The 22,000-nt window shown below is 43.0% G+C and overlaps 2 protein-coding genes across 2 annotated transcripts in view; one reads left to right on the top strand and one right to left on the bottom strand.

Moving 5' to 3' along the window:
• Nucleotides 1–323: 323 nt before the first annotated feature.
• CXHXorf58 (chromosome X CXorf58 homolog) lies at nucleotides 324–21,526 on the bottom strand. The gene is made up of 8 exons (XM_029930694.1): nucleotides 21,158–21,526; nucleotides 18,185–18,329; nucleotides 17,055–17,154; nucleotides 15,161–15,255; nucleotides 14,627–14,738; nucleotides 8,105–8,236; nucleotides 2,671–2,900; nucleotides 324–495 (listed from the first exon to the last, which is right to left on the bottom strand). The coding sequence occupies exons 2-8, from the start codon at nucleotides 18,307–18,309 to the stop codon at nucleotides 324–326; spliced, it is 966 nt and encodes a 321-aa protein (XP_029786554.1). The 5' UTR covers nucleotides 18,310–18,329; nucleotides 21,158–21,526.
• APOO (apolipoprotein O) overlaps nucleotides 21,416–22,000 on the top strand; it is a 55,443-nt gene continuing 54,858 nt past the window's right edge. The window contains exon 1 of the mRNA XM_029930695.1: nucleotides 21,416–21,684. Coding sequence (XP_029786555.1) covers nucleotides 21,676–21,684 — 9 coding nt within the window. The 5' untranslated portion in view covers nucleotides 21,416–21,675. The remainder of the gene's footprint in view (nucleotides 21,685–22,000) is intronic.

Genomic DNA, 22,000 nt, shown 5'->3' with positions numbered 1-22,000 from the left:
CTTTGGTTTTGAGAAAAGCACCATTAGCGTCGTGCTGAATTGACAGTGTCGATGTACAAAGGCGACAGTTTTTCACTGCTGTAGTTGTGGTTTTGCCACCTCATATTGATGGGGAGCCCAAACAGCTGGTATTTGTCAGGTTAGCTCTATTGTTGAAGAATCGTTAAAACATGTGGCACCAACAGGAACATAGCTTTAGACTATGTTAAGTAAGATACCAAAGGTGTTTCAATCTTGAACTTGGAGGTTAGGAAAATTCTACTTAGAGAAGTAGAATTACTTACAGTTTGAATAGTGTCCAAAACAGTGAATTCAGTACAAGTTCAACTTACAGTTCCCACAGAAGCATCTCTCCCTTCGGCCATCTTATAAGCTTTTTTCATTTTTTCAACTTTCATCTGAGCTTGCTTGGAGCGACGACCCAGGTGTCTCATCTGACTCTGTTGTTGGTAGGGCCGATACAGCGGTTGGATAGTAGGGAAGGATGAAGGCCGTCTAGAAAAGATTTGTATTATAGACAGAAAAATATGCACCAAATAGCACTTAAATGTAAAGCAAGCTCCCTATTTCATTAAAGCATCTTCCAGCAGATGCATCCTAGACCTCAGTTTTTGGAGCAGTATTGCATGTAACTTTTTAGGCCAAACTTATCATTTTTGCTTAAATCACAGAGCATAGTTCTTTACCTGCCACCTATGAAGGTTGTATAAATGAGGATGTGGACCACAATGATGATGAGAATTATAAAACAGGGTATCAATTTAAAATCAGTTTTCCTGGAAAATACCATGTAGTAGCCACTTGAATCTTTTTTTTTTTTTTTTAGCATACCATGTACTAATACAAAACACTAGTAAATTTCATAATGGCTGAAAAAACAAGCTGTTTTTTTTTTTTTTTATCAGGGTTGGGATCAGATGCAGGTGGTGGCCTGGCCTAGGCCTTACCACTGCAAAGCACATGGGCCCAACCTCCAAGCGACAGCATCGGCCGCACTCAGCCCGAGAGCTTGCTTGTGAAAACAAGAGCCCCTGTGTGGAAAAAGTGCCCGAGAATTAATACCTCCCCTCCTAAGCAGTCCTTAGCCAATGACCGCTGGGCACTGGCGTATATATATCCCAACTCCCTTGCCCCCGGCAGATAACTTGAGTAGCATGTTCTACAATGGCTTGGACATTCCCAGGAGGCAGGAAACTCGACCTACCCACAGAGATAACTTGCTTGCTAACACTGTTGAGGCAGCCTGCCCCTCTGTTTCCCTTTCCTCAATGGTTCTGGGGATCACCTCCCAAATAAACTACTCATACTCAAATATTTGATCCCCTAGCAGATCCCAAACTAATACTGCATTCAAAGAAACCTGTAAGAAAGTACTTTTCCCTCTTTAATTGATTTAGAATTTGGCTACTTAATTTGGCGTTTCCAGTGACTCATTCTTAGACAATCAATAGCAAGAGTTCAAACAGCAAGGAGCCTAGGGTTATATGTGGTGGCAGAGAAAGTTACATCATTTATTTGACCTTGGTGGTAATAGGGTTAAGTTCTATATTCAGTGCTTATATGGATGAGTTAGAGAAAATCTATTTCATGATGACAGACTGCACCCTACACCAGGCCATCTGTCTGGCAAATGCATAGCCTTGATCATAAAATATATGGGCTAAGTTATATTATTGGGTCAGCACCACTCATTTCTAGCCCTGAAAAAACCCGGCGTGTTTGCCTGATACTGGATCACCAGTGTCTTCTTTGTGTACTAATGGAGTATTTTTTCATTTCAAGTCTGACTCTGTGGAAATCAACTACCACTATATCCTCTTCAATCTGAGGCTCTCTTTCTTTTTCTGAAGAAAGAGAGCCTCATTTGTAAATAAGACGGGCTCGGTGAGACTTGTAATGGAAAGAAAAAAGGAATGTAATGAGAGCAGTCATATTCTGTGCACACTGTTTCAGATCATAATGCAGTCTATTTTGCTACAACATGAGTTTCTATACTGTGAATTGGCTCACATGCTATTGCTAAAGAAGGGAATAATGTCACTGTAATTTACATGCAATTTGTCCTCAGCAAGGAGAGCCATGATAGCAAGAGGAGAATTATAACCTTGGGCAGAAAAGGAAAGAAGGTCCTCAGCTCTGTGCGGCACAGGCAACGGGAGCCCTTTTGGCTGTATTATGAAAACGAGAATTAGCACCTGCCTCTAGGGCTTTCTCCTCACAGAGGCACCCCTCAGGCCATGAGCCACCCTTACAGCCCGCCACCATACTCCCCACCTTGGAGGGGATTTCGCTTATTGGCACAGGCCTTTCGTGTCCACTTACGAGGCCATCGCACTAGCCCAGGGCCACACTTCCATCTGCATTAGCTCCGGCCACTACCTGCTCTAATTAAAGAGATGCCAGCATTTCCACTCTATTGTTGTACATATTTTCCACGATGGCCTCCAGTCATCCTGAGCTGCCTGTCTGGTGGTACAAGCGATCTCCCCAGGTTCCAATTGTCCTTTTTGTTAGTGTTCTGTTTACAAAGATGCAGAAGTTCTGAGCACTCTGCCCCAACCCGGTTTTTCCCATATGCCCTATTACTATCCTTCATGAGCTATTTGGCAGAACGTGAACATTTTCAGAAATGCCCCTAGTATCGCAACCCTGGTAAAATGTCACTTTTACCTAACTTCAGAAACAATCCGTAGCTGGTGCTTACGCATCTCTTCTGTCTGTGGCTTCTGTAATAGATACTTCATTTCTTTTTGTAGACGGTTTGAGATTATTCCAGACTCTGCATAATGAACTATGTCATATATTATCATTGTCCTGGGGATATTTTTGAGGTTTAATCTTCGCCAGTAGTTACTCCTGCCACCATAAAATGCAGGGGTCTCATCCAGAAGACTGGAGTACTATATGGAAAAAAACAGGTAAGAATCATTGGTTGTGGGCACTCTAGAATGTTTTTAGACACATTTCTCAGGGTTCCAATATCCAACGTCACTTCAGCCAAAAAGCATTCCTTGACCTCATCGCTGTACTGTGTGGCCTCTGACTACTTGATGTTTTAGCTCTCTGTGTACTTGCCCCCCACCCCCCACCAGCAGGCAGGGTCCTTGTCACACAGTATCACGCACACAGTACCACGCTCACGAAATCTTTTTTAATGTATACACATTAAAATTTTTTTTGGTTTTTTATTTTTGAGAGACAAAGCGAGAGCAGAGGAGGGCCAGAGAGGGCGGGAGACACAGAATCAGAAGCAGGCTCCAGGCTCTGAGCTGTCAGAACACAGCCCGACGGGGGGCTCGAACCCACAAACTGTGAGATCATGACCTGAGCCAAAGATGTTCGCCTAACCGAATGAGCCACCCAAGCCCTACTAATGCATAAACGTTTTAATGGCAAATATATGATCTGCAGGCCTGGTGGTACTTGTACCTAACATGCTTGGTTGAGAGGACATTGGCATAAGCCTTTTTAGAAATAATGAGTTCATCTCTGGTACTAAGTGGCGAATTTCACTATTTTCATTTGTAGTATTTGTAGAAATTCCACTTCTATTTATTTTCTGAATTTAAAATATCATATTAGGAAAGTTAAAATGCAAATACATATAATCAATTCAACCTTATAAAATATCTATTTAAGACATAAAAATAGGGCCAGGGGCACCCGGGTGGCTCATTTGCTTAAGTGTCCGACTTCAGCTCCGGTTATGATCTCACGGTTTGTGGGTTTGAGCCTGCATCGGGCCCTTTGCTGTCAGTGTAGCCTGCTTCAGATCCTCTGTCCCTCCTGCCCCTCCCTGACTTGTGCACCCACATTTCTCAAAAATAAATTTAAAATAAAAAAACACTTTAAATAAATAAATAAAAGGAATAGGGTCAGAGGATCTACAATGCTGGGAAATAGAATATCAGCTAGGCATTTAGGGTATAACACACACATACACACACACACACACACACACACACACACAAGCAGTCTTTCTTTTGATTATTTAGGCAGGTACAAATTTTAATTACTACCATATGATTGAATAAGCCCAATCCTCCAACAACACTTTTCAATTTCAGTTTCCACAATATAACTTAATAACTGTATAGAATGGAAACTTTGCTGAGAGCTCTTCAGTCCATAGATGACAGGGGTGTGTGGTGGTTAGTGACAAAGCAGGTCCCTCCTTCCAAAGCGTGTCAGTGATTGGTCACTGAGGATCTGTTTTATTCAGTTCACACACAGACAGCAAAGTGTGTAGCTGGATCACCTCCCTGCCTCCTGGTGATACACCCGTGTGACATTTACCAAAACACAAAAAACAAACACACAAGAAAGATAAACAAAAGAACAGGCCAACAGAGAAACAAAAAGTGGTAATGCTGGAAATGTAAATGAAGTTCTAGAAGAAATAGGTGACCAAGGGGATACTGACAACACCGTCATTCAAGAGCTTGTGGATGGGCAGAGAGAGGAACTTGATGAAGGTGAACTTACCAGCACAAATGAGGAAAGTGGTTGTGACAACAAGGATGAAGCTGTCTCAGAGGAAGTGATGCCGACAAAAGATACTTCACATTACAGGAACTTTGAGAGATTTCACAACATTTCAAGTGCAAAGGATGGGGCGCCTGGGGGGCTCAGTCGGTTGAGCATCTGACTCCTGATTCCAGCTCAGGTCGTGATGGAGCCCTGAGTCAGGTTCTGCGCTGACAGGGTAGAGCCTGCTTGGGATTCTCTCTCTCTCTACCTCTCTCTCTGCCCCTACCCCGCTCTCTCTCTCTCAAAATAAAGAAATAAACATTAAAAAATTTAAAAACAAAGTGCAAAGGGTAAAATGTTGGTAGGTAATCTAAACTTTGGGTAGATGGGGGTGGGGAGAGGGGAAAGTGGGTGATGGGCATTGAGGAGGGCACTTGTTGGGATGAGCACTGGGTGTTGTATGGAAACCAATTTAACAATAAATTATATCAAAAAAAAAAGAAAAGAAAGGAGCAGGACAATTCACTGAGGCATAGAAAAGATGCTCACTACATATTGTAAGTTACATGAGAAGAACAAGAAGGCAAACACTGTTGAAACTACTCTCGATAAACTGTTTTTTAAAGCTTTATTGGTGTTCACATCCCACACAATGTACCCATTTAAAGTATATAATTCAATGGTTTTTAGCATGTTTACAGTTGAGGTTTTTTTTTATGAAGAAATAAAACACTTTTGATCCTCAATGTTCCTATGTTTTAAATTATAGTGTGATAAATGTTTTGCTTTTTTTCCATTTTCCTATATAACAGATAGCAAAAAAGTTTTTAATGTTTTGACAAGATTTTTTTAAAGGCATGAAACAATCATGATTTTTTTTTACCATTGATAATTAAATTTGCTTTGTACGGTTTCAGCTTGCACAGTCTTTTTTTTTTTAAGATTTTTTTTTAAGCAATTTCTATACCCAACGTGGGGATCGAACATACAACCCTGAGATCAAGAACTGGACGCTTTGCTGACTGAGCCAGCCAGGCACCCGTGCATGGTCGTTTTTAGGGCCCTGCACTACAGTGCTGTAGGTTTTCCTTGCTGAGAGTATAGTAGTAAAATGGGTAAATATCTCAGAACTGTTAGTGATCTGCTCTGAACTTAGCTATGTGACCTTGGGCAAGTTTTTAAAAAAATCTTATTAAACTCCATTTTTCTCATCTGTTAAAGGGTCACATAATTTACAAATTGAAGATTGAAGGAGATAATATGCAAATAAAGAGCTAAAAACAGTGCTGTATCCACAAAGGGCTCAATAAATGTCAGCAGTCATCACGTCTCTCTCTCCCAATCTATCTGGGAACTTCCTCCTATGACACCAATCCTTCGCATAGCTACAGTCTGCAAGTATGTGACCCATGTCTTTAGCAAAGACAGTTGGCATCCCCAAGTGCTACTAATTTCCTGGTTCAATTCTCTCACTTTCCAGGTTAAGGCTCTAAAGGAAGGAAAACACTACTGGGAGTCTTTGAGGCACTGCAGTAATTTCATGTGCCACACTGACGCAACTGGGTGAATAGGTATTATTATGAGCCAGAATTTTGGGATCCCTGGTTTCTTTAAGACTTGTAAAATGGAGGTAATAATAGTACCTACCTCTTAGGATTGTTATGAGAACAAAAGGAGCTGGTATTACATTAGCATTTGCTATTATTATTATTATTTAGGTATCTAGTTGAAGTTCCCTGATTTAGCACTGCTGTCCAACCTGTTATGCAAACCAGAAACCGAGGAGCCATGTCCAACACCCTCCCTTAGCTTGCCTCCCTGTCACCAAGGCCCCACTCATTTTCTTCTCCAATTATGTCTTGTGTCTCTAGCCTCACCACCCTCAACCAAGATACCACCATGTCTCCTGAAATGCAGCAGGAGCGTCCAAACTCAGAGAAAGCTCTTGGTGTCCTCAAATCCATCCTCTCCGCTGCCACCACACGGGTCTCTTCCCTTACTAGATTAGGTCACCTCATTTCTTAACACACTGCACCAGCTTCGAGTTGCACACGGGATCAAGAAAAAGGACCTCGTTCTGGTCCAAAGGGCTGCCCGAAGCTCTCTTACCAGCCCTCCAGGCTGCCGACACACCAAAGCCTCTGCTCTCTCTTCTCCAGCCGCACAGACCTGCTCTCAGGCCCTGCGGTCCTTCCTGCACAGAGGCTCTGCCTGGGGGCGCAACACCTGCTCGGCCCAGACTGAGGCCGTGACACATTGTTGACTGCCTGCCCGTCCACCGTTTCCCACTTCTCCCTTGCCTCCAGAGCCCCGTGTTGTTGTTTTTCTTCAAGTATGGAACAGTCATATGTTCCAGGAAGGAGGGCCCCAGCGTATGAACCACGATTGTTCTAAGTCAGTCACGGAAAAGGATCCCAGGTCCCTTTATCAGTGATCAGTTTAAGGGGAGCAGGGAATCCAGTTCTGACCAAAGGAACCTGAGGGGAAGTCTGCTGGGTGCCTCTGGCAAAGACTTTTCTTCTTGAGATAAAAAGGAAACTGAGGCTTAGGAGTCCCCTTGTTCTTGCCTTTGGAGGAGGTTGAGAACATGATAGTCCTCTTGTTACCACTCGAAGGAAGGGAAGAGCACTGGAGGGGGGCTGACCCAGAACCCTGACGCCCTTGAGCGGCTGCATTAGCCAGCCCAGGACCCAGCAATCTGTGCACTTCTGGCACAGGACAACAGACGTCCTTTGTTGCTTAAGCGTCCTGTGGGAATATTCTCTTATGTAGCACATAGTATCCAAACAATAACAGAACCCCTCGTTAGTACGGTCACGTCTCCATCTTGCACTGTTTTAGCACCATGTGTTTGATTTTTTGACTTTTTTATTGAGATAAAATTCACGTAATATAAAATTCACCATTTTAACCATTTTAAAGTATACAATTCAGTGCTTTTAGTAAATAAACATTGTATCACTACTATCTAACTACAAAACATTTCCATCACCCCCCAAAGAAAGGCCACATTCAGTAGCTATCACTCCCCAGATGTAAAAAAGCCAACTATTATATGACTCCATTAACAAAACTACCCAGAATAGGTAAATTCAGGGAGACAGAAAGTAGCTCAGTGGTTGAGAGAGGCTGGAAGGATGGAAGAATGGGGAGTGATAGCTTAATAGCTGTGAAGTTTCCTTTTGGGGTGACAAAAAGGTTCTGGAACTAGAGGGGGGGGGTGTTTGCATAACATCATGAATGTACTCAATGCCAGTGACTTATACCATTTAAAATGGCAAATCTTCGGGGCACCTGGGTGGCCCAGTCGGTTGAGCATCCAACTCTTGATGTTGGCTCAGGTTATAATCTCATACTTTGTGAGTTTAAGGCCCACGTCAGGCTCTGTGCTGACAGCATGGAGCCTGCTCGGGATTCTCTCTCTTCCTCTTTTTACCCCTCCCCACTTACTCGCTCATGTGCAATCTCTCTCTCAAAATAAATCAACATTAATAAAATAAAATGGTAAATTTTATATCATGTGTCTCTTGCCACAGTGAAAAAACAGGTATGATCCTTTCTTCTTGGACTACGAGGCCAGAAGGCTTTTTTAAAAAACTTGTTGTTTCTAATATCTAAATCCTCAATTCCTTACCTGCATGTAATCTTTCATGGTAACAATATCAATTACATCGGTTATTTTGAACTTCTGGAAAAAACATTCATCCTCCATAACTTGACGACAAAATGTCTTTTTCCCCATTATTTTGCAAGCATCAGCCACTGCCTATAAAGAGAACAGAAAAGAGGCTTTTTAAACAGTAATGTAATAGCAGTAATTATCAGGGCACACTTCACATGGTGCTTCTGACAAACACATGAAATCTTGTTCTTTCCTTCTGGCAGCTGGCTGGTCAATAAAAATACTGCATTTACAAAGAAAAGACTGTAGAGAAATTCTTAAGCCACTTAAAATTTGTTTCCATAACCATGTCTACATAGTTTTAAACCGTAGCTGGAGCAGTACTGAGTCTACAATCCTCAGAGAACTAGTTTTTTTAAAAAATCTGTTCTTCCCCCTTAAAAAACCATTCTTTTCCCTTAAAAAAACAAAACAAATCTCTAACATCATTCGTGCTGTCAAGACAGAGAAAACGTTCTTGGTTATTACATAGGTCGCCCGAGGAACTGCACTGAAAGGAATCACTGGGGCTGCCTCTCTTTCATGTGTTAGTTAATCCTCACCCCCAAATGGAAACAGGGACGTTTCAGATTGCTTAGACTTCCCTCTCAGACTTCATTTTCAGTGGTCAGAGAGTAGCAAAGTGGTTTTTTTTTTTTCGTCTGTTTGAAATGTCAGCATTTTGTACTCAAGGAAAGCACCTGAGAGGACTGAGGTAGAGGAGGGACGAAAAATACGAGGCCCAATCTCACGCAGCCCTGTTTGCACCGTACCCTTCAACATACACCCATCCTTTGCTAAGAGCTATACATAGACCGTGAGTAGAGACTTAAGTACTCCCCACCCTTGTTCCCACCCCCCGTAAGTATGTGCTGACTCTTCTAACACATATTTATATTACATATCTGTGCTTCTTGCCACAAAGCATATGCTTATGAGAAGAAAGACTGGCGTAGATGAAAACCCAAATATCTTTGGATTCCAGATTAGTCTCTCTTTTCCTGTGTATCTCAGAATCTGTACTTGTGAAAGTATGGGAACTCATGTTATAATGTAGACATGAGGCCGGCTGAGACAAGATAGAAATTTGGAACCTCTGTTCTTCTTTACTTAACACGCAATGTAACAAGTCCGAATGTATTTCCCATTTCAATATTCACTTTTGTTATTGAGGATATTTTTAAATGTATTTTTCTAATTCCAAAGCTTAGCACACAGACACGTATGGAAAAGTAAAGAATATTATAATGGTTGTAGTTTTATTCCTAATGTGCTATCCGGAAGGGACAGAAACAGCTTATGTGATGGAACCTTCCTTTAGGCAGATCATCTTTGTTTTCCGTTTCATTAGTTTCTTTATACACTACGCATCTAAAGAAAAGGCAGTATTGGCACATATCTCCATTATGCTTTCTTGCAATTAATTTCCTGTGGGTTCTCATTAGCCCTCACAGTGACACTAGAGGTAAAAGCAAATAAAATGTACAGTGAACAAGTCTGAAAGCCATATAATTTCTGCTTTTAGAATTTCTTCAGATAGAACTATATTTTACTTTAGCTCAAGTTATGTAGTAAGAGGATTTCTTGTCGGTTCCTCCCCACTCTACTCCACTCAGCCGCCACCCACAATCCCTCCAAGCCTGTTTCCTTATTTGCACAGTGCCTCAGCGGTGTGGCTCAGCTGTGTCGGGCCCAGCCCAGTATCCGGCCAAAAAAACCCTATGCCTGGCAGCGCAGGGCAGGCGCACTGCCCACTTGCGACAGGGGTTTGAAAAAAGTTTGCCCTCCAACGGCCAGGATGTTGTTTCTCAAGCATCGTGCAGCCTACATCCAGATTCAGGGAGAGTATGTGGGCGTAGGAAGGGAAGGGATAGGAGAGCCCAGCCCCAGGTGAAGGGGAAGGGCAAGAAGCCCAGGACAGCAGCCAATCAGACTAGAATTCAAGTGGCAGGTTCCATTCCTAGTGGGTGACTCAAAAGGTCAAAGGGGGGCATCTCTAAATTTGACACCTCCCCTGATACCTGGCATCACTGTGGCCCAGAAGCCCCCCCCAGCCCTGCAGCTCCGTGCTGGCCCCGATCCACACTTGGGCTTGTCAAGTTACTCTGCTATCTCTAGTCACTTCCCCGCCCGCCTGGAAATTCCCCCTCCAGAAGCCAGCGCTAGCTGGTATCCCTGCACGGGAACCGGCTTTTTGGGTTTGGAGCAGTTCAATGACATACGGGCTCAGAATTAATAAAACCACCACAACTGCCGATGTTGTTTCAACCTCAAAGTGTGCACAGGGCAGCGGACAGCTGGAGAAGAATGCAAGTCTCAGTTCGGCTCCTACAAGCCCCTCCAAGTTCCAGCCTCCTCGCAGACCGAATGGGCGCACCTCTCCGGAGTTATCAGGGGGCCGTGGGAGATAACGCACTTAGCGGGCCTCCTGACTCAAGAGTGGTTATGAGCGCAGGCTCTAGAATTGGGATTACTGGATCTTGATATCCCTTCCTTCGTTTTCTAGATGTGGGACGTTTGGCAAGTTACTTAGTCTTTTAAAACTGAGGATAACAACAGGCTGTACATTCTAGAATTTATGAGAATGAAATGATAATGCACACGAAATGTTTAACATAGTATTGGATAGTGCTCAATAAAGGCAGCTAATATTAATAATCATGTTTTTCCTTGTTACATCAATGCCCAGTCCTCAAAAGGAACGGGGATCTTCAGTTTAAACTGATGGTTGCTGGATGTTAATGTTTAAGAACTGGCCATCACTCAGAGCCTTTCCAGGCCGTGGTGTGTGCGGAGGGCACCTTTAGTGCTTGTCAAACTCCACCGTGCCTAGGGTCACCTGGGGGGTCTTGTTAAAATGCAGGTGCTGATTCAGTGGGTCTGGGGTGGGGCCTGACAGTCCGCATTTCTAGTAAGTTCCAGGGGATGCCAGTGCTGCAGGTCTGTAGGTCACACTCTGAGTTGCAAGGCTTTAGAATATTCTTTTTTTTTTAATTTTTTAACGTTTTATTTATTTTTGATACAGAGAGAGACAGAGCATGAGAGGGGGAGGGGCAGAGAGAGAAGGAGACACAGAACCGGAAGCAGGTTCCAGGCTCTGAGCTAGCTGTCAGCCCAGAGCGTGACGCGGGGCTTGAACCCACAAACGTGAGATCTGACCTGAGCCGAAGTCGGAGGCTTAAACGACTGAGCCACCCAGGCACCCCTTTAGAATATTCTAAATATAGTTGGAGGATGAACTATAGTGACAACCCTCTGAAAATAAGCATTGCTCTGGAAATAGATCATCGAAGTAGGTAACTGAAACGAGATCTCTTTTTTGTCCATGTGGCTATCCGATTGTTCTAGCACCATTTGAACTGACTTGGCACCTCTGATGAAAATCAACTGGTCATCTACGAGTGGGTATATTTCTGAATTCTTTAGCCGATCTCACTGATCCACATGTCTCTTTATGCCCTCACGATACTGTTAGGATCATTTTAGCTTTTTAAGTCTTGAAATAGCTAGTATAAATTTTTGTCCTTCTCTAAAGTGGCTTGGGCTATTCTACATCTTTTTACTTGTTTTCATTTGTGTGTCTGTGTGTGTGTGTGAGAGAGAGAAAGAGAGAGAAAGAGAGAGAGAGAGAGAGAGAGAGAGAGAGAGAGAGAGAGAGAGAGAGAGAACATGAGAAATACCGTTGGGAAATGGTAAGGAAATGAAACTAGAATTGGAAATAACAACCAGGGAAAAGAGAAAATAACAAAACTCTGTGAAACTCCTTCTCCTCATAAGGGAACTTAGATTATATGTCTGAACTAAAACTGAGTTATTTATTGTGTATTAAGAAGTTAATGGGGACACCTGGCTGGCTGGGTTCGTAGAGCATGTGACTCTTGATCTTGGGGTTGTAGGTTCAAGCCCCATGTTAGGTGAAGAGATTACTTAAAAATAAAATCTTAAGAGGCGCCTGGGTGGCTCAGTGGGTTGAGTGTCCAACTTTGGCTCAGGTCATGATCTCACGGTTCGTGAGTTCAGGCCCCGCATCAGGTTCTGTGCTGACAGCTCAGAGCCTGGGGCCTGCTTGGGATTCTGTGTCTCCCTCTCTCTGCCCCTCCCCTACACTTGCTCTCCTGTGCTTGTTCTCTCTCTCAAAAGTAAATAAATGTTTAAAAAAATAATAAAATAAAATCTTTGAAAAAAAAAAGAGAAAGAAGTGAACTTAGAAAGGTTGGATTGGTTTGCTCAACGCCTAATTTCTACATTCAAAGGACCCGAGCAAACGTACAGTGAGAAGAACTCTGCTTCTACAGGTTTTCCATCAACCATGTATCCAAGTGCTACCAGCGTTTCTTATGAAGCTGAACTAAAGGAAAAAGGGAATTCTAAACTGTTGTCTCATGTTCTGATCACTTAAATCTTAAAATATTTAGTGAAAAACTCAAACTGGGACGCTTGAGTGGCTCAGTCGGTTGAGCGTCCAACTTCAGCTCAGGTCACGATCTCACTCGTGGGTTCATGGGTTCGAGACTGCGTCAGGCTCTGTGCTGACAGCTCAGAGCCCAGAACCTGTTTCCGATTCTGTGTCTCCCTTTGTCTCTCTGCCCCTCCCCCATGTGTGCTCTATCTCTCTCTCAAAAATGAATAAATGTTAAAAAAAACTCTAAATAGTACTATCACATTTTTATAATAAGAACAAAATTAAAAAATATATATTTGGATAAGTATTCTTATGGAAAATATAGGATACACAGTAAACTACTAAGAGTGATCACGCCAGAAAAGTGAAACTCACAGCACAGAGAGGAAAGGCATGAGGCAATTTTCTTTTAAAAAAAAAATCTCTGTGCTATTTCCTTTTTTTCCAACAGTTACTTTCTAATTTAAATAAAAATTGAAGTTATTATATGGCATTTTAATAAGTTTCAATATACACACAGTGCTTTCCCGTCATGACCTCTAAGTTTTTCGTTTGCTCCAGCCTGTGGACGGTAGGGGCCACCAGGGGCAGATCTAGGAGACTTTCAGTTCCTTGAAAAGTCTCATTATGTAACCTCAGAAAACCAAGAACTGATGATATTTTATAAGAACAACGGTAAGCTTATTCTGTACATAAATGTGGCATGAATTTATTCCTCGGATGTAGGATAAATATCAACTTTTGCATTTGAAGTTATTCTATCTACATGAACAAATATTGTTTCTGGAACACCATATTCCATATGAAAGCACATAGTCCATTTGATACCTTCTGAAACTGAATTCAATTTTCTCTGATATTGCCTAAGGACACAGAGAAAAGCAGTCTCTTTTTCTTTCTAATATTCTTCAGAGAATAAATGCTATACATCCTGAATCTGGTCAGAAACTCCCAGGGGCGCCTGGGCGGCTCAGATGGTTGAGCGTCTGGCTCGATTTTGGCTCAGGTGGTGATCTCACAGTGTGTGGGTTTGAATCCAGCATTGGGTTCTGTACCGACAGTGTGGGGCCTGCCTGGGATTCTCTCTCTCCCTCTCTCTCTGCCCCTCCCCCTTCCTTAAAATAAACACATAAATCTGTTTAAAGAAAAGAAAGTCCCAGGCTGTGTGGTGTGCTACCCTGAACACATTCCATTCCTGATGATTTCAGATGGACCATACTTCTCAAGTAAAATATTTCCAGAAGGCTACAGGAAAATAACCTTTGATGTACAGTTTATAAAACTCTGAGAATGCACATGTTTTTCCCAATTAATGCCATGTATAAGAGCCAAAGGAGCAAAACCTACACCTGAGATCCTTGTTGTTAAAAGTGGGGTCCACGGGCCAGCTGTAGTGGCTGCGCGTAGGAACCAGCGAGAAATGCAGAATCACAGGTCCCGTCTCAGATCTAATGAATCAGAAACTACATTTTTAAAGTGTATTTATTTATTTTGAGAGAGAGAAAGAGAGAGGGCAAGAGAGCGAGAGAGAGAACACAGTGTGGAAAAGGCAGAGAGACCGGGGGACAGGGGACTCAAAGCAGGCTCTGTGCTGACAGCAGAGAGCCCAATGCAGGGCTCAAACTCACAAACTATGAGATCATGACCTGAGCCGAAGTTGGACGCTTAACCGACTGAGTCATCCAGGTACCTCAGAAACTACATTTTAACAAGATCCTCAGATGAATCCTATGCTGTAGATAGAATTACAGTATATATACCAAGAATTTGGGGTATTGCAGGGCTCGAACCCATGAACCGTGAGATCATGACCTGAGCTGAACTCACACGCTTAACTGACTGAGACACCTAGGTGCCCCCCAAATTTTAATACAAAGAAAAATGATGAGTATTTTTTAGGGCCTTATATAAGTAATTCATTGCAAATATGTTTTAGCTAATAAACAGAGACATTCTGAAACATGATGCTCAAAAAAATACCACCTGCCTGCTGGGCTCTTTAATGGTGAAATAACTGTATGGTTCAAGTGCAATTCAGATACTACACAGATGTTAAGCTAAAGTAACATAAAATGTACATCACTAAACATCACCTCACTTGATGGCTTTAAGAATTTTTTCCCACTGAAATACTTGGAACCATGGCCTTCGGTATGAAGAAAAACCTTAAATACGATGACAGGTGGAAATGTTTCGCCACTAAATCTGAAATAAAGACCAAAAATTAGTCATCTGGCATCAGGCTGGGGGCTTCGTTACTTCTCCTCAGTGTACTTAAGGTAGCTCCCATAGTTTCCTGCATGCCGGATTAAGGCCAAGCCAGGGCGCAGAAAGAACGGGTAACGAAATGGATCACGGAAACGAAAGAGCCGTACTTCAGTGCGCGCCCACAACTGTTCTCATTCGTGTGTCAAACTGGACACATCATGGGACATGAGCCACTCTCAAGGCCACTTTTGGCCCAAGAGTCATGCCTCTGTTTCTGCACGTAATCAATGTAAATAAGAACAAGACACTTACTCTGTAATTATATACTGAGGACTTATGAGGACTTAAGAAAACAAATTTCTAAGGTTTCTTCATTTTAACTAAGGGTTTCTTGGAATAAATCAGTAGGGAAATATTACCTGAATCTAACTTTACACTTCAGGCTAGGATCTTTCACAAGCTTAGCCTCTAAGGGGCTCACTTCCTTCAGTATTTCATGTGTTGCACAAAGTTCCTGAAATAGATGATGATGCTATTAATGGAAAATGGTACCCTACCCAGACGTAATTTACTGAAAATAACAGAGGTGGTGAGGTAAAGCGAATAGTATACCGGACTTGGTGTTCCAAAGACCTGGGTTCTAGTCTTGGCTCCTCCATTTATTACCTGTGTAGCCCTGAGTCAGTTACTTCATCCTTTTAGCTTCCACGTTTGAGTAGGTGTTCCTCCTGGAGATCAGGCACTGTTCTTTCCCTCTGACAACACTTTTCACAATGTACTGTAACTAACTATAAAGTAATCTGTGTCTTCCACTAGACCGTAAGGTGCGTGAAGGTATAGGATAATGTCTTTCTACTTTACCATGTATTCCTAGCATCTACGACAGTCCTTGGAAAACAGCAGGTGCTTAACAAATACTTGACATTGAATGAATTACTGTAAAATGAGGAAAATAAAAGGAATGTCACTAGCTTTTAAGCACCTTTTTATATACCACATACTCTGTTAATGCCTTCTATACATGACCTCATTTCATCTTTACACTTCCGCAATATTATTCAATATTATCATTCCCATCTTTCCAATGAGTAGGCTGAAACTCTGGGAGTATCTGTAACTTATTCAGAGGCACACAGGTAATAAATGGACAAGCCAGGATGCAAACATAGATCTCTTTGACTCTAAAGCCCCTACTCCCCGCCCCAGATGACCCTGACAACATTTATCCCTGTGACAATCACATAAAAATGTACACCAAAGGCCTTTTAAGATGACAAAGCATTATTAATGCAAGGTAGGAACTTGAAGCGTCAGGATAACAGACTTTTAAAAAACGAATTAATTTCTTCCTTCAGTTACTCTAAGAGTCTAAAGTTATACCAAAACCAGTATTATGATAATTAAATGCAAGTTCCGTATGTGAAGACAATGAATGGGTAATGGACTTGAAATGGCACCCGTGTACCTGAGTGGGTTTTCTCTGAGGGATTCTGCTTTTACTGGCATCAGAAATGGGTCTGTGGGTCAGACGGGGAAGAAGTGTACAAACTGCTCAGAGCTGCTAAGATTCCCTTACCATGACTATTACTAATTATAGACTATTGTAATCAGGGGTGAGATGCTTGGAATACTTGGTACGCACGCATACAGAATACTGTATGAAGGAGAGCTTAATACTCTGCCAGCATCGCCAGTGTCGTTCCTTTGGAGAGTGGGGCCGGGGGTATCCACCTTTGGGGTGTTTTTGTTTTTGCTTCTTACTTAAATAGGACCATATGACTCATACTGTCCTGTACTTGGCCTTTTCTCGCCAATGAGCCATCTTAGCTACCTTTGTAACACATGCAAGGCCGTGACGTTTAACACTATGAAAGCACCAGTGCTTATTTAACCAGAATCCCACAGGTGAACATCATATGGTTTACTTTCTTTGCTGTTACACACAATACTGTGATGAAATGGTACATACATTGTATTATGGATTCCTAGAAGTAAATTGCTGGGTGGAAGGTAAGGGCACTTTTAATGGAGAGATTTTTCTTGTTGCTGATCACTGGCCCACATCTTCAAATAAGAAATCAAAAATTTTTAAAGGTCTTATTTTGGTTTCAGAAAAAGAAATGATAGGCACCTACGTCATTTACAAATAAATCCAGAAACATTCATTTAGGGCAATCCTAGAACCGCATGCATTATTATTAGATTCAAATAGAAGAGATATAAAAAGGGTTCCATGTTCTATCTTTACTTAACAGACCTTTTATCTTGTAAGTAATTAAATCTGCCTGAGAAAACAAAAAGCAAAATACATACGGCTGCACAAATAGTATGCTTTAGGAGGTGAAATATTGTTCTGTCCATATGAGAGAACCAAGCTCTCTGTATCCTTCGGGCTGAAATATCCTTTTTAGTTCTGTGAGGGGACAAAAAGAAGTTAAGATGAGTGAAGTAGATTTCATTTTCCTAAAATCTTGGGTAACTCTGAATTTATGCTTCTTGCCCCTGCACCCTCCCAACCCCCCCACCCGAAGACTGACCTAATGAGGAACATTTAGATGTGGTAATTGGAACGGGTCATTTGCAGAATCTAGCCAGAATGAGGATATAAAATATTTGAGAATATTTCCCTTGAGATAAAAAAAAGTCCCAGCTAAAACTTTATCAGCAAAAGGCATATACATTATAAAGAAAAACGTGTGAAGGGACAAACTTGCTTTCTAGAAACATCCATGACCTAAAGTGATTCCATTACAGTTAGTTCTTTAAAACACTGTATGACTAGTCCAAGTGCTATGAAAAGAGCATGCAGAATAGTCAAAGTTACAGTAGGTCCAGTTTTCTTCTGGGAATAGACAACCACGCCCTAAAAAAAGAAACTCCCTTCTCTGGTCTTTGTTTAACCAGGCTCCTCCCAGTCAGGTCACAGAATTATTTTACTTTTCATCATGCATCAGCGCTAGTGACTTGTAGGGATCACCCTTTCCAAAACCCCCCAACTCCACCATTACCCCTCACAAGGCTGCATGTAAAGAGAGATAGGTACTCTTATATAATGTCACCATTAGCTGGCAAATGCAGACAAGACAGAGTAGAAAAGGCCTCGAGTTGGAAACAAAGCTTTCAATCCTGGCTGATGCCATTCATTAGCTGTTTAACCTTATGCAAATCACCTTCTCCCAGTGGCTGCTTCCTCACTTATAAAATACAATAATAAGACTGCTTCACAGAATTGTCAGGATCAAAGAAATGTGTGTTAACATGCTTTGCAAATTATGAAATACTGTAATTATAATAATTACTATTCAATCCATAAGTAATTTTAAAACAGACAAAAAAAACCCTCTAATTTACAAAACAAGAAGGGTTTGATGTTAGCTGGCTACATACCGTATGGGAACTGACCCGTTGTGGAAAATGATAAAAGGCAAAAGATGGGTACTTACTGCTGTAGTGCCTTTCCTTTTACCGTATTTGACAAATGCACTTTGTGGTCTTCTCCTGAGTGTGGCTTATCTGGTTTCGGAACATCAGTCACTGATGCCTTTGAGAAGTGCTTCAAGTGCTTCATGTTCCTTATGAAGAAGTACTCTGAAAGTACAGAGATTCAGCATTTGACGTCAGAATCTGTATTATTGCACTGTTCGGCCAAAATTCGACTGCCACAGGATTGTTGGGCTAATTCCAGAGCCGTTTACAAAGGAAGGCAGCATGGATTTCTTAATGTTGCTCACGGTTTACATGCTTTATGTACATAAAATATTCTGAGGTATATGGAAAAGACAACTGGATCTATCCAGAGCCTTCTAACTGGTCCTCGGTCTCCAGTCTCTGCGGCCCGCTGGTCCTTCTCCACACTGCCGCTGAGTTGGTTCTGTAGAGCAATAATCTAGCCTTCTCACCCCGACTCGGAATCCTTCAGGGACACTTCATTTCCTCCACACCTAAGTCCAGACTCCTTAGAATGGTGTTCCAGACTTTTCTCAGTCTACTGTCTACTCTCTCAAATATCAAAATACCAACTTTCATCAGCATTCCTCTCTAGACTGTGAGAGCAAGAACTTGTCGCCAAAATCGGTCCATGTTTTACACACCTGTGCCACTGATCATGCCATTTCCTCCCCCTGGAGTGACTTCTCAACCACCAGCAAACATCAGCTCAGGCTAATTGATGCTTCTTCTCTGACCTTTTCCACCCTCTCTTTTTCATACAACTGCTCACCCTGTCTCCAATGTCCCATCATACCGTACATGTGTTTCTTTTACAGTACTTCTCACATTGCATCATAAGTTGTTTTCTTGGCTGTCACCCCAATAAGCTCGTTGTGGGCCGGAGGCAGCTTGCTAACTATGGAGTCTCCCATGCCTAGTGAGAGTGGACGGTTTTTACACGCGTGTCTAAGAACTTTCCTGGTTTTAGCATGGAACAGCTGTGAGACTTTGGACAAGTAGCTCAGCTCCCTCCATGGTAAAGTGAGAGGGTGTGTACTAAATGAACTGATCCACCTCTGGTTTCCCATCCTTTGACACGTTACTCCAATTTGGATGCAGTTCCCAAATTCGAAGTCACTGCTTAGTCTCTTCTACTAAAGCAGGGGCTCTTTAGCACTTCTTTTGGTGCCATGGACCCATATGGACAGACTCTTCTTTTTTTCTTTTTTTTTGGTTACAGAGAGACAGCATGAGTTGGGGAGAGGGGAGGAGGGAGAGAGAGAGAATTTCAAGCAGGCTCCATGCCACAACTCTAGGATCATGACCTGAGTCAAAATCAAGAGTCAGATGCTTAACTGACTGTGCCACCCAGGCGTCCCTGAGCAGATTCCTTCTAAGAATTATGTTATTTATTTACTTTTTGAAGTTTATTTATTTTTAGAGAGAGAGTGTGTGTGCACATGTTGGGGAGGAGCAGAAAGAGAGGGAGAGAGAGAGAGAGAAAGAATCTCAAGCAGTCTCCGTGCATGGGGCTCGAACTCACGAACTGTGAAATCATGACCTGAGTGGAAATCAAGAGTCAGAAGCTTAACTGACTGAGCCACCCAGGCACCCCTAAGAATTATGTTTTATACATGCATAACATAAAATACATAGGATCACAAAGGACAACAGTTATACTGAAGTCACTGTCAAAATACTTTCAAAATCAAAATTATAGGAATTTGTCCTCTTTATGCATTAAATAAAATGAGAGATCTAAAAACTACTGTACTCGTAAAGCAGTGATGAGCAGAAATGGTATGTCAAGATGTCTGCCACGACTGTAACATTATATGAAAATATCTGTGCTTTCTACTGGTGACAAAGTCACAGGTACTGCTGATACTACTGTGCTTTATTCCTTACGCTATAATTGAAAGAAATGCTAAAGTTCAGTTCCAGATGAGTGAAAATAAAGTTGTAATTTTTTTCCCAAGTTCAAACACCCTCTGAATTAAGAACTCCTGCCCTAATTTGTCACTATACTTCACACTTTTATATACATGTGACCTTCCATCACCGATGCAGAGCCTTCAGAGTCTTCCCAAGATTCGTCCTTGGGGATGTGGATGGTGATGGCTTGGAATATACAATTCTCTCGATAAAGAGAAAATCAGCCCATAGCATCTGGGAGTTGGCCTGGCACTCACAGCTGGCTTCTTAACAACACCCAACCCAGAGCAAAGCTGGGCTTCCTCAAATTTGCTCCATATCACCCAACCAAAGCCCAAATCTTATTATACATCTTTCTAGCACTCCCTTACTGAGATGTCCCATTGTGCCAAGCGGCAAGTTTTCCTCGCATCAGTGAGACATATACTCAACTTGTTCAACTGTAAGTGGTTGAACTCTTGTCTCTGGCCTTGGGCTAGAAGGCAACGACATACCAACCACACAAACCACAAAAATCTTCCAGATGCCCGCCTGGATGAATTTACACTTTCTATGGGGTGAGGAAGCATCATACAGATTGAAATATGAACCCCCCCATTATGAGACACTATAACAATTATTTAGGCAAGATCAGTCTTTAAAGGCAGACTATCTAGGTTTGGATCCCGGGTTCCCACTTTTTCTGTGTGGCCTTGTACAAATTACTTCTCTGTGCCTTGGTTTCCTAATCTACTAAACTGGGAATAATAATCATATTCACCTACCTAGGTTGTTGGATAGATTAGATGAACATGTGTAAGGAGCTTAGATCAGAGCTGAGCACATAGTAAACACTATGTTAGTGTTTGCTATTCTTGTTAATAAAATAAATAATTATTCTCATTATTACCTATTTCTAGTAGTATTAAGGGACATTTGATTCCCAGCGACAGGCATACGCTTAAGTATTTTAAAGCGAAAAAATGTCAGGGCCTTTCGAGAGTAAAGGACATGGCAAATTAGATTAAATTTAAAACCTTCCACCCCACGGTAAAAAAAAAAAATCTGAAAACCTTTTGTGAGATGAATCCAGGCCCCAGAGGTCGGCAGCTTCCGGCCGCGACACTTTCGAAGCCGTCCGATACCCCTCGAGCGCCCCCGCCCGGCGTCCTCGGAGCACAGGATTCCCAGCCCAAGTCGCTGGGCGTCCAATCGCTGCAGCGAAGGCCGATTCCCAGAGCAGCGCGGCGCCGGGCACCACCCTCCTCGCGCCCCCGCAGGCCGCCCACACGGAGCTGGCGCTTTGCTGCCGCCTAGCAACGGTGGGCGCAGGGGCGGAGCCTCCGGGAGGCGGGGCTTGCGCTCCCAGGCTGTCTGAGGAACGACGCGTTGCAGCTTGGCGACGCGGCTCCCGGACGAGGTTTCCGAACTAAGCCTTCGCGGGATCGAATTGGCTGTACGGCAGTCACCCGCACCGCGGCCCGCTTGAGGTCAGAGGAATCAGGGCCCTACCCGGCCGCCGTAGCCGCCTCTCTGTAGTGGGCGGGGCCGAGGCCGGGGTGACCCCGCGGGAGCCACCTCTGCCAGCAACATGTTCAAGGTGAGAGTGTGGAGCCTGGTCACAGCTGTCACCGCCCCCTCCCGGCCTCGTGGAGTCCTGCCCGCACTCTCGTGGGCCTCTCCGGGGGCCAGGCCCGGCTAGCCCGGAGGCTTTTCCCGCCTCTGGGCCAGCTGCGTCCCGACCCAGCGGTTCTTTCATCGGTCAGCTAGGGGCGAGAGGTTGCTGGGCGGAGGCGTGAGATTCCCGGGTCGGTGGGTGGGCCCTGTGGGTCTTTCTCTCGTGAATAAAACACTTTGAAAAGTTAAAGTCCCCCCCAAAGTATTCACACACATACCCCCGATGGTGCCCTCGGGTT

This window comes from Suricata suricatta, chromosome X (assembly GCF_006229205.1).
Source record: "Suricata suricatta isolate VVHF042 chromosome X, meerkat_22Aug2017_6uvM2_HiC, whole genome shotgun sequence".
Lineage (NCBI taxonomy): Eukaryota > Metazoa > Chordata > Mammalia > Carnivora > Herpestidae > Suricata > Suricata suricatta.
The sequence above is the reverse complement of the archived record's forward strand: the minus strand, read 5'-3'. Positions and strand labels throughout refer to the sequence as shown.